At 45.5% G+C, this 11514-nt stretch overlaps 1 protein-coding gene across 1 annotated transcript in view; it reads left to right on the top strand.

The window, feature by feature from the left end:
• Nucleotides 1–784: 784 nt before the first annotated feature.
• Nucleotides 785–11514, top strand: part of LOC147666425 (uncharacterized) — a gene marked incomplete at both ends in the record, with an annotated part of 289714 nt that continues 278984 nt past the window's right edge. Inside the window, 2 exons of the mRNA XM_086949071.1 lie at nt 785–935; nt 6158–6364. Coding sequence (XP_086805197.1) covers nt 785–935; nt 6158–6364 — 358 coding nt within the window. The remainder of the gene's footprint in view (nt 936–6157; nt 6365–11514) is intronic.

The raw sequence follows: 11514 nt of genomic DNA, 5'->3' as shown, positions 1-11514 counted from the left end.
GCAACAAAAGATCTATTTGGCAAATTAACTTCCTCTTATTTGCCAAAAATTCATGAATAATACAGCGTGAACCTTGAGATCACACAACTGGGCCATGGTATTTGTACTGCACTCTTCATCTCCAATGTTTCCACACCCCTTGCAACCACAATGTTAATTTCTAATTGGTCTTGGCAACAATAAACAAAACTAGAAATGTATGGCATAGAGTACATACATACAAATAGAGAGAAGCCATTAGGTCTGCCTTTTGTATATAAATTCATTACCTAAATAAGAAGAACACTATATTTACCCTCTGGGACAAACTTTGTCATGGACTATTTCCCAAGGGGCCTGTGTGGACTTTATCAGAACTACTGCTGAAGAAAGCATTGCATTTCATTTCCTTCAAGGGCGAGATACTTCAAGCAGGATACAGAGGTCAAGATCTCCCTGAGCTTGAGGAAAGGGTTAAAATGGCTGGATCCCACAGTTTTGAATCTAACTTCATAGCCAGGCAAGACTTCAAAAGCAAGATTCGAGCCAGTATCAGAGTGGCCAGTAGAGACGGCATTAAAAATGCCACAACTAAAGTCATTGATAAGGAAAGTTGGACTCTAAGCTGTAACATTGTAGGTAAATACCACATTCTTCTCAATATCAGCACTGTATTTCTGCCGTGTACCATACATGGTAAGTGGGCTAAATGGAATAAGTGACCATTTTGATTATCAATTGAACATCACTGATCAAAAACATAATTAGTGCCCCAAACGTAAATCTGTGTTTGTCATTGGTGCAGGAGCAGTTGCTGGAGCGCAGAGGGTGGACACCGTCCCTACAGAGGAGGCTGGAAGACCCGGACTGCCGCTGGCAGCTGCGCTTGAAGTTTCTGGAGCAGGCCAAGCGCTACATGGGAGTGCCCTATGCCCAGCGGTACCACGAACCAGGCAGTGAGTATAAGCAGTCCATGCCTCTCCAGACTCAGGTCCACAATGACCCCTTTGCATGGAAGGTTGTGACATATGGCAGTGCACAGCCCTTACTATACCAAGCCACATATACCAGTTTGGTTCTGCTTGTTTTCCGACTTATATAAAGAAATGTATCTGCAGCAACCTCCCCAGTCACATGCATCAGAGTGGCTGGAGGTGAAGGAGCTGACATGTATAGAGGACACAGAGGGGCCAATTCAAAAATAGCATTTATGAATACAGCCATTATACTACAGGTGTTTTCTTTTACATACTCTTATATGACTTTGTTGATCGTGTTGTTCATCCAACTCCCTTTTAGTTAAAGGGAAAAGAGGGCACAGTCCTATCTATTTCTATTAACTTTTACATGAATGTTCTCATTTGTTTCAAATTTTCAGATGTTTTGGGGGCTATTAACCAAGGCATGCAAGAGTACATGAGAGAGTGGAGAAGTGTGGCTCACTGGATTGAGGAGGCAGACCTGGAAGCAGAGGTCAGCCCGGGACCAGGGTTCAACTTGGGCTCAAAATTCCACGGACTCGACAATTCTCGCTCCGGTGCCTACTCGATTCACGGGTTCACACTCTGCGACTCTGGGCAATAGCTTGCTTAATCTCCACAACGGCCCCTCGCGGTGGGATGCCTGGCTTTCACCTTATGGATACCCTGCCGGGGTTATCTCACAGGGGAATACCAGGACGGGTTCCCTAAGCAAGCGCTTAGATACCGGGTCGGTGATTTGCACTATATAAATACATGTACATTTACGAGTACTATTTTTTGCTCCAAAAGGCCTTCTTGAATAGTCCCCACTATGGAGAGCTGTCAAGTTACTCCCGAAACATTTAACAATTTCTTGCATTTTAGCCAATAGCAGTTCACTGTGGGGTTTATAGCCCAGTTCCTATAATGTTTTACTTAAAGAAAAAAAAGTGCTATTGGTTAAAAGACCCACTGCGTTGCCTTTTCTCCGGATTCTGGGGCAGACAGTGGTTGCTGTCCAGTCGGAGCTAAATCTTTGTAAAGAAATAGGTCTTCATTTGCAGATGTTCAAGTTGATTATGCTGCTAAGAGTTGGGATTGTCTTGAAGACAAAGATCTTTTTTAAAAGATTGGTTTTAAACATAGCATATTACTATGTATGTATTTTTTTACAGTATATGTCTGTGCTTTTATGGGTACTTTGTGTACCCAAATAAGGAACTTGAACTCATTTGCAGAAGGAAAAAGTAGGACAGTTAATAAAGATACCTTAAAGAAAACAAGAAGGTCCGAGCTAAGGCTGTGGGAAGTTTAATTCATTTTTGCATACCCATATTACCAACACCCTCTGAGTGTAAGTTATGACGCAAACGAATCTATCATAGTACTGGCACAGTAAAAACAATATAATCCTGTAGATGGGGATTGGGAAGAATTGCTTAACTCTAGATCTAATTGGATCACTTTTTGCTTTAATTAGAATGTAATGTTATAAGCTCTTGACAATCGAGTCCAGGTGCCAAAAAGTGTTTCATAATGTATATCAAGGACTGTCCTACACCAGTCCCTTGTCATAGTTTCTCTCCTGCTGGCATTTTCGGAAATGTAACACCTTGTGCACAAACTTTGAAAATTTCTAACAAAAGTGCATTGGGGAGCCTGAATACCACTGGATTGGTGTTTGGCGAGGGGACATTGTACCGTCTCCCCGGTCAATGGGGTGCCCAGTGTCACCAGGGCTCTGTGTTCGGGTGTCTGTCACCGGGGTAGGGGTATAGTCAGCTGTTCAGGAGACCAATTTAGACTTAAACTGGTACCGATGCAGTTCAAGATGTCAAGAGGGAAGCACCTAACATTTGCCACTGCGAGATGTTTACAATCTTCAAGGGATGATATTTCGGCAACCACTGGAAAGGGTGGTACCCACAGGGAGTAATGACACCCACGCTAAGTTTATCGATACACCAACACTTGTAACTACAATAAGTCAGGAATCGCAGGCCATGCAATGGTGGTGCCAAGTTAAGCAGCACCCGGCCTACACAATGAAGAACACTCTTCAGGGATCCTGAAAAATAACAATACAGCATGGAAAAGAAAAGAGTAACAGACCTATTGTTCAGCTATCTGAACAGAAAAAAGTATTAGTGAAAGAATACAGTGGTTGCTGATTTTCATCCGATAACAATGAAGGAGAATCTTTGCTACAATGTAGCTAATTATTGAGGGTGAAAAGGGGGTTAAGGTAATGATATGTAGTTGATCATAGAGAAATCAGGCTAAAGCAGGGTTCAAGGATACTCGAAAAAAGTTTTCTAAAATGTAAGAAATCGAACAAAAAGGCATACCATGAGAATAAACCTAGGATCGGATTCATCGAGTCCAAGGGCCAGATGTATGAAGCCCTAATGGGTTCACAAACGCCGAAATTCGCAGAATTTTGGCGTTTGCGAACTTATTTGAGCAAAATGGTATGTATGTAGCAAATTTCAGTGCAAAATAAGGAATCGCAAATTTGTGATTCCTTATTTTGCGATTGCATTTAAGGAATCGCAAAATTTCTGATTCCTTAAATGCAATGTATGATGCAAAAAAAATTGCTAAGTGTCCCTAAGAAATCGCAAATTACCACCAACTTCAAGTTGGTGGTAATTTGCGAATTTCTTCAAAAATGCCCATTTTTGCATTTTTTAAAGTGCCATGTGATGGATATACATGCCCTTAGGGCATGTATGTGCACCACATGTGCACCCATGCTTATTTCAGGGGTGCAACAGGGTGTCCTTTGGACACCCTTGCACCCTTGAAATTATTCTCAATTTGCGATTAGCAAATTGCGAATCGCAAATTGAGAATAATTTCACATTCATTCCTATGGGCCTCCTGGCCCATAGAAATGAATGGGAAATTATTCCTTAATTGCGATTAGTAATTTGCTAATCGCAATTAAGGAATTTTAAGAAATTGCAAAAAAATAGCGAATTTCTACACACATACCATTTTGCAATTCTCAAATAGTGATTCCTTAATAACCGCTATTTGAGAATCGCAAAAGTGTATCTTGATACATCTGGCCCCAAATCTTTATTTCATAAGCAACAAGCATTGACGTTTGTAAAAGTCATAAAACGTAATTGAAGTATAATGAAAAAAAATGATCCCAATTTAAGCATGATTAACATTCCACACATGAAAGAGTGATTTGAAGATGAACGAAACGATGCTGAGCATGAGTAAAATTTACCAATGGCATTGGTTTCGACTCGTACTGAACTATGTTTGCAATTTAATAACTGAATCAATGTATTGTGATCGAATTAGTGTAGTGCGACCACAACCAGGAAAATGAATACAAAAAGAGTAAATTATGCAATGAAATAACCTTGTATCACATATAGTTAGTTAGATAACAAAATAAAATGCACATAAATGAACACAAAGGGCTCTGTTAAGTCCATGCCATGCATGAACTGGGGTGCATGCACACAGGGGGGGCACATGTTGTGCCCCCTACATTCATTCCCATGCAAATGGGCAGCAGAACCCCCTTTGTTTCGGGACTGCCAGCCTCTTCATGGAGTAAAGAAGACCTCCATGACACTGCTGGCGGTCCTAAAACTTGTAATATGCATGGGGGTGCCGCAGCGGCTCCACCAGCATATTACAGAGGCTCTGACCACCACACCACCGCCAGGGAATGGCGGCTCCCTGACTGCGGTGCAATGGCGGTCCAACCACCAAATATGTGATACGGCAGTCGCACCGCTGGTGCAGCGGTGGCTGGACTGCCACCGTCGCACCCCTGCGAGTCTGGCGGTCCTTGAAGGACAGACCTGTAATTAGGCCCAAATTCATCATAAGAAGCAAGATCATTTCTAGAGATAAATGATAATATGTATCAGCTGCGATTTCATGTCAGTGAAATAAGTCCGCACCCCCCTAAGTCCCCATTTACTTCTAGAAGAGTGTTAGTGGAGAGAATGCATATATAGAAAGTCCAAACAAACATGCTTTTGAATAAAAATAGTGATGAAAACTACATTTAACATATCAGTTAAAAGTGCATGGAATTTATGATTATCTGTCTTTGGAGGTCACAAAAAGGAAATGAATGCCATTCTTTACGACCGAATTCATTGAGGATGACCACATGTACACACGAAAAATACAAGTAGAAAGTGACAAGAACAGACAATGTTTTTTTTCACTGACTGTCCATTCCAGAACGGCAGCGGTAGCAGGGCACTAAGAGACTGTTCCATTAAAAGTCGTTAATCATTTGCCGAAAGCCTAGTCTGTACTTATTACTTTTTTAAATTAATTGAATATTACATTTCAGAAAACCATCCACCGTTCCGGTGCCAAAACATCCGCAAACAGAACAAATTATATAGACTATGAGAACAACATGGAGCAACGCAATATAAGTAGGCAGTAAAAGTTGTAAATCAAAACAGACCAGAGACAGTACAATACTTTTTATGACACGACGACAAATATCTTACCAGATACTGTTTGAATTTAGTTTTGAAACTGAACAAACTGGACAGACAGCGCAGTGATGGGGAAAGAAGTTTCCTTGACTTGGTTAGTCTTGGGTTTCCTCAGAAATTTTTGAATACTTTGCATCGAAGACTGCAATTCATAATTCGGTTTTTGAATTTCGTACATGTATATCAATATTATTCCAGATGAAGGAAGACAATGACGTCCAGAAGCGAGGATAGTGGCGTCACTGCTGAAATGCTAGTTGTCAACAACTACAGCCTTGCATTCCTATGAAATATGACATTTTTGCTGATTGAATAAAAGTATTAGTATATAACAGACGTAATGGATTGAAAATGTGCAGATTTATGTTCACGAAAGAGCGTCCTCTAGTAGTGATAAGAGTCCTAACTTCATATACTGCTTGATTACAAGGTGATGGCTAGAGAGAGAAGCCCCCCTTAATTGAATTGAATCGTTTGTAATGACTTTACATCTTTCCCAGGATGAAATGAGTGCCACTGTGTTAAGTGATATTGTCTGTAACCAAAAGTCTAGACACTGCTCAGTTTGCAATTTGGACTTTCAAACATTATTAGTATGCATGTAATATTGGGGCTGGTGCCCTGGAGTTGGTACTCCACAGTAGAGGAGGAAGTAGAAAAAGTGATGAAATCAGAACTAAAAGCCACACACAGCTGACACTGGTGTTTCTGATTCTCTCCCAGCTCCGCAGTACCAATCGCTTCTCTTCCTGGATTGCTGTGGCTTGGTCAGAAGAGTGATGCGTGACTTAAAATCAGAATTTGGCTTTGTAATTGGTCCCGGGAACCAGGCGTACCAGTATGACACACTTCCCATCAGCTTATCCAGTGAGGACGAGATGAAGCCTGGCGACCTAGTATTTATCTCTGGGACTTACTTCGACCCACAAAGTAAGTGCTCATCTTGTTTTAATTTCATAGATGCATTTACTCTGTATGCATAGTGACGTTTTACAGAAGTGACACCAAGGTCACTTTTTACCCATCTGAGTAGGTTTGGGTCTCCTGACAGAAACGGAGAGGAGCTTGAGGCAGGTGGGCAGCCATTGTGAAACTGTGCAATACCCGCCCCAGGGCCTAAAGGGTAGAGAGGTACTTCCACAACGGAAGTGGGAACGGATACATCCTCCCCAACAGTAACCAAAGCAAATTAAGTATCCAACCCAATTGAAATACCAGAAAACAATCATACAGTGGTGGTCTAATTTCTACAAGATCCACTGGTTTGCTACTACCATTAGTGGGAGCACAACCTCTTTGTTAAATTCCCCTCACACACTCTAATAGTGTCATGCTTCATCATAGGGGACAATAAATTCACCTGTGCCCTGATGAAAGCCATGGACCCTTAGGGCCGTAGAGTGGCTGAATAGGCATGCATAGGGTCATAGAACCATTGAATCCTACAGACACCCTTGTTCTTGTTTTTCGTAACCACTACCACTCCATATTAAAGGGATACCTGGAGGTGATAGTGTTTTTTAGGTATCGCCTAAGCCATCCCGTTAGGGATGCATGGCAAGATATAAAGTAAGGGCTCTCAAAAATGCACCCAAAAGCGGATTGCCTACAGTGCATGTGAGCCGGGCGCGTGCACATTGCACACCATTTGTCAGCTTGTGAGCCTCTGCATCAGACTTCTAAGGAATCCGCCCCCCCCGCATCAGACTTCAAAGGAATCCGGTCCTCGCCCCCCCGCCCCCTGCCCCCCCGCCACGCAATGACGAGAGATTGTTTGCTTTACTGATCAGCTCTTCACATATGTGATCGTGTTTACGTGTGTGTCTTTTTAAAATAATGCATGGCACCATGTGCCACACAGCTGTATGGCTGAGATACCCGCCACCCCCTCTCAACACAATCCCCAAAGGAGGGAAACCGGAAACAGTTCTTGAAGTTTTTGGAAAAGGGAGGGAGTGACCCTCCCCGGCCGTATTTATTAAAACAAAAAATTATAACATTAAACAGTTTCATATTAATGTACAATTTCATTACCACATTGCGATGTTTGGCTAACCTTAACAGATTCTCTAATACAGAGGTTCTCCTAGCCGAACTAACAACCTACAAAACATTTTCTTGAAATATTGAAATTGTACATCCTAACGTTTAAGGGCCAACGGCAAGGTCGTAACCGGTGTCAAGATCCCTAACCAGAAATACCCCCCCCCACTTGGGAGGGGCGACAGCACTGAGGCGTACCTCAAGTGCAACTACCAATTTCCCTTGACTTGACGGGGGCCCCAATAAACTCGACGCCACTTAAAGGTCGTTCGAGGACTCGTGTGAGTATCTAGAAGGTAGCGTAGACCTCCCCCCAAACCCCACACAACTTACCACATCTGCCGTCGCAGACGTCACTGGCCCCGGGAAATTCCCCAGGAGGGGGCTGTAACCCCTCCTACACAGGAAGGGGCCTTGACCGCCTTTCCTTTCCTTCCGGCGGCCTCTCCTTAGACAGGACCGCCTCCCCGTTGAGGGGCCAAAGGCCACCTCTCCCGAGCGCTCCCATCCGTGTTGGGTGACGCCCACTCATAGGGATCTTCCAATTACTGCTCACCGATCATGACCTTACCGCCCGACCAAAATAAATACGACAATGCTAACTAAACCAACAATACATTGGCCACTATGACCAAAATAAGCATGCTTATAAATGGACACTAAAAACCGAATATCTTTAATCACAAACATACATAAAATCGACCAACTTTATTACACACTCAATATCAACACGATAATACCACAACCTGTAAACGAAATAGAATTATCGATCCATTTTATTACAAACAACTGGCTGTCTTCAGGGGCTGGTGGGTGGGTCAAAATTGGCTCTTCGTTCCGTCTCGAGCTCACGTGCAGCGAGGAGGTGCAGCTTCAGAGCACAGGAACAAGAGGATGTCTTCCGGTCTTGCGTCCCTTTTTATCCGTCTTCAGGGCGGGCGTAAACCCGCCCCTGCCTGCCCCGAGGGCGTGGCCAGCCGCGTCAGTGTCTAGGCCAGCCCACTCTAGGGCGGGAAAGGGCGCGCCCCGGCTACGCCGCTTCGGGCATACCAGCCGAGACGCGCCTCCCGCCCAAAATGGCTTCCCGGGGGGATCGAGGTACTCTGCCATACGTTCGGGGGGACCGAGTGGTCGCCCCTTTCCATATGGCTGAGATACCCGCCACCCCCTCTCAACACAATCCCCAAAGGAGGGAAACCGGAAACAGTTCTTGAAGTTTTTGGAAAAGGGAGGGAGTGACCCTCCCCGGCCGTATTTATTAAAACAAAAAATTATAACATTAAACAGTTTCATATTAATGTACAATTTCATTACCACATTGCGATGTTTGGCTAACCTTAACAGATTCTCTAATACAGAGGTTCTCCTAGCCGAACTAACAACCTACAAAACATTTTCTTGAAATATTGAAATTGTACATCCTAACGTTTAAGGGCCAACGGCAAGGTCGTAACCGGTGTCAAGATCCCTAACCAGAAATACCCCCCCCCACTTGGGAGGGGCGACAGCACTGAGGCGTACCTCAAGTGCAACTACCAATTTCCCTTGACTTGACGGGGGCCCCAATAAACTCGACGCCACTTAAAGGTCGTTCGAGGACTCGTGTGAGTATCTAGAAGGTAGCGTAGACCTCCCCCCAAACCCCACACAACTTACCACATCTGCCGTCGCAGACGTCACTGGCCCCGGGAAATTCCCCAGGAGGGGGCTGTAACCCCTCCTACACAGGAAGGGGCCTTGACCGCCTTTCCTTTCCTTCCGGCGGCCTCTCCTTAGACAGGACCGCCTCCCCGTTGAGGGGCCAAAGGCCACCTCTCCCGAGCGCTCCCATCCGTGTTGGGTGACGCCCACTCATAGGGATCTTCCAATTACTGCTCACCGATCATGACCTTACCGCCACAGGCCGGATAGTTGACCGGCTATCCGGACCCCCCAAAAAGCTCCTACCTAAAGGTCATGCTTTAACGTTTTTAACCATGCTAAGAAGTCTCCTATGAGTAACTCATTCCCCACCCGAGACAAATGCACACCATCCCCCGAATACCTACTGTCATCATTAATACAGCCATGCGAAATAGAATGCAACGTCCCGGAACGGAACAACCTACTCACTTTGTTATTAAGCTTTCTAACAGACTGATTCAAAGCAGGAATAGAAATAGCCCCCCGCCACACCTTTCGTGGGATCATATGGGACCACGCAATTGTGCACCCCGGAACTCTCCTCGCCAACCAACTTACAGTGGAAAGCATTGCCTCCAGGAGAAGTCGTCTACCGGTGGTGACCAAATCATTGCCCCCTAAATGCACTATGACTATAGACGGCGGTGACCTCGTCCGCCCTAACAAATCCTCAAAATATGCTTGAAACTGGTCAATACAGAGACCGCCTCTTCCGTAGAAGGACACCCTGTACCCGTATTCCCCAGCTACGTGAATCATGTCACCTGCTTTGAATACGTCCGCGGCACGCCTCACGTATGAGTGGCCCACGACCCACACCTCCTTTTTCACAGCCGGTGATGTCTGACCGCTGGCCCGGTGTTGGGTCGACTGCATAGTCCGCCCCGCCTCGTAGGCTTGCGCAACTGAAAACCAAACAAAAACAAGAGGCGTGAGTACGTCATTACAGCTTTACAACATGTGCAACCGCACATACCTCTTATAACAATTGGAGGACCAACGCCCCACTCGTTTCACTTGTTCAACATTTAGACCCCTGGCTGTAGCTTCCGTAGCAGCCCCTATCCGAAAGGAATGGGTCCCAAACTCGCCCGGGTTCAAGCCCGCAGCGGCAATTGACATCGCAAGCACCCGCTGAAACTGAAATTTCGTCAGTGGGGTGGCGTCCGCGTGTCTCAACAAGGTCCCCCCCCATAATGCCACCCTTCGTGCTAGGTAATCTTCTAAACACTTTACCGGACACATGGAGGACCCGGGAATCCTGCGTATGATTATGCAGTCACCCATCCCGTCTTGATCGGTCTTGGACCTGACAAAGGAGACCGTCAATGCCTCTCCTCTGATCTGAACGTGTTCTTGGCACAAACCCCCTGCCACATCCTGTTTGTTCCTTGCCACCAGTTCGCTTACTCGCATCGCCCCGTGAAATGCTAGCGTAAAAACGGCTCGGAACAACACCGCCTCAAACTGAGATGAACATGTGGCAGGGAGTGTAGCCAACAACTGGGCCAACCTATCCAAACCTATCGGGCGCCTCTCATCTACTCTGCGACCCTCAAGGCGTTGCCACCCACGCAGCGCTTTCTGTACAACGAAAGACGCTGTCGGGTCCTGGATACTATGAGCCCTGGCAACAAAGGAAATAGCAGCACGATGCCTCTGGGCCGTAGCCACAGATTTCCCAGCCCTACGTAAGGACATCAGAAAATTCACTACCCATTCCTCGTGGCCCCAAAGCCTCTCTCTATCAGTCCCCAAAAAGGCTAAATAGGACCTAAACGCCCCTTCATATGCTTTCCTCGTCCGTGGAGCTAGACTCTCTCCCACGAGGTGACGAAGTTCGGGGCACCGAGAGACCAGAGAGCTTCGGGGAAGGGTGCCGGCTCTGGGTCCGCTGAGGGAAGGAAACCCGAGAAAGCCTGCATATGAAAACGAGACAGTGCATCAGCCGCCTGATTCATTACCCCTGGGACATGTTTTGCTCTGAACAGCACATTCAGTTGCATACACAGTAAAACAATTTCTTTGAGCAGTCTTAAAATCAGTTTACATCGTGCTGCCTGACTATTGATGCACTCAACCACGGTCATATTGTCAGACCAAAATATCACAGAGTGATCTTTGAACCCTTCTGGCCAGGTTCTCAGGGCCACCAAAATGGGAAAAAGTTCCAGGAAAGCAATATTACTTGTCAGACCATTGTCATGCCACCATGTCGGCCACCTTTGTGCCGACCATTTTGTGCCGAAGATGGCACCAAAACCTATGCTACCTGCTGAATCTGTCCATAGGCCCAGCTCTTCAGAGGATACGGCTGGTTTGTTCCAGATGACTCGACCATTAAAGTCCGCCAG

This window comes from Lissotriton vulgaris, unplaced genomic scaffold (assembly GCF_964263255.1).
Source record: "Lissotriton vulgaris unplaced genomic scaffold, aLisVul1.2 SCAFFOLD_2341, whole genome shotgun sequence".
Taxonomy (NCBI): Eukaryota; Metazoa; Chordata; class Amphibia; order Caudata; family Salamandridae; genus Lissotriton; species Lissotriton vulgaris.
The sequence above is the reverse complement of the archived record's forward strand: the minus strand, read 5'-3'. Positions and strand labels throughout refer to the sequence as shown.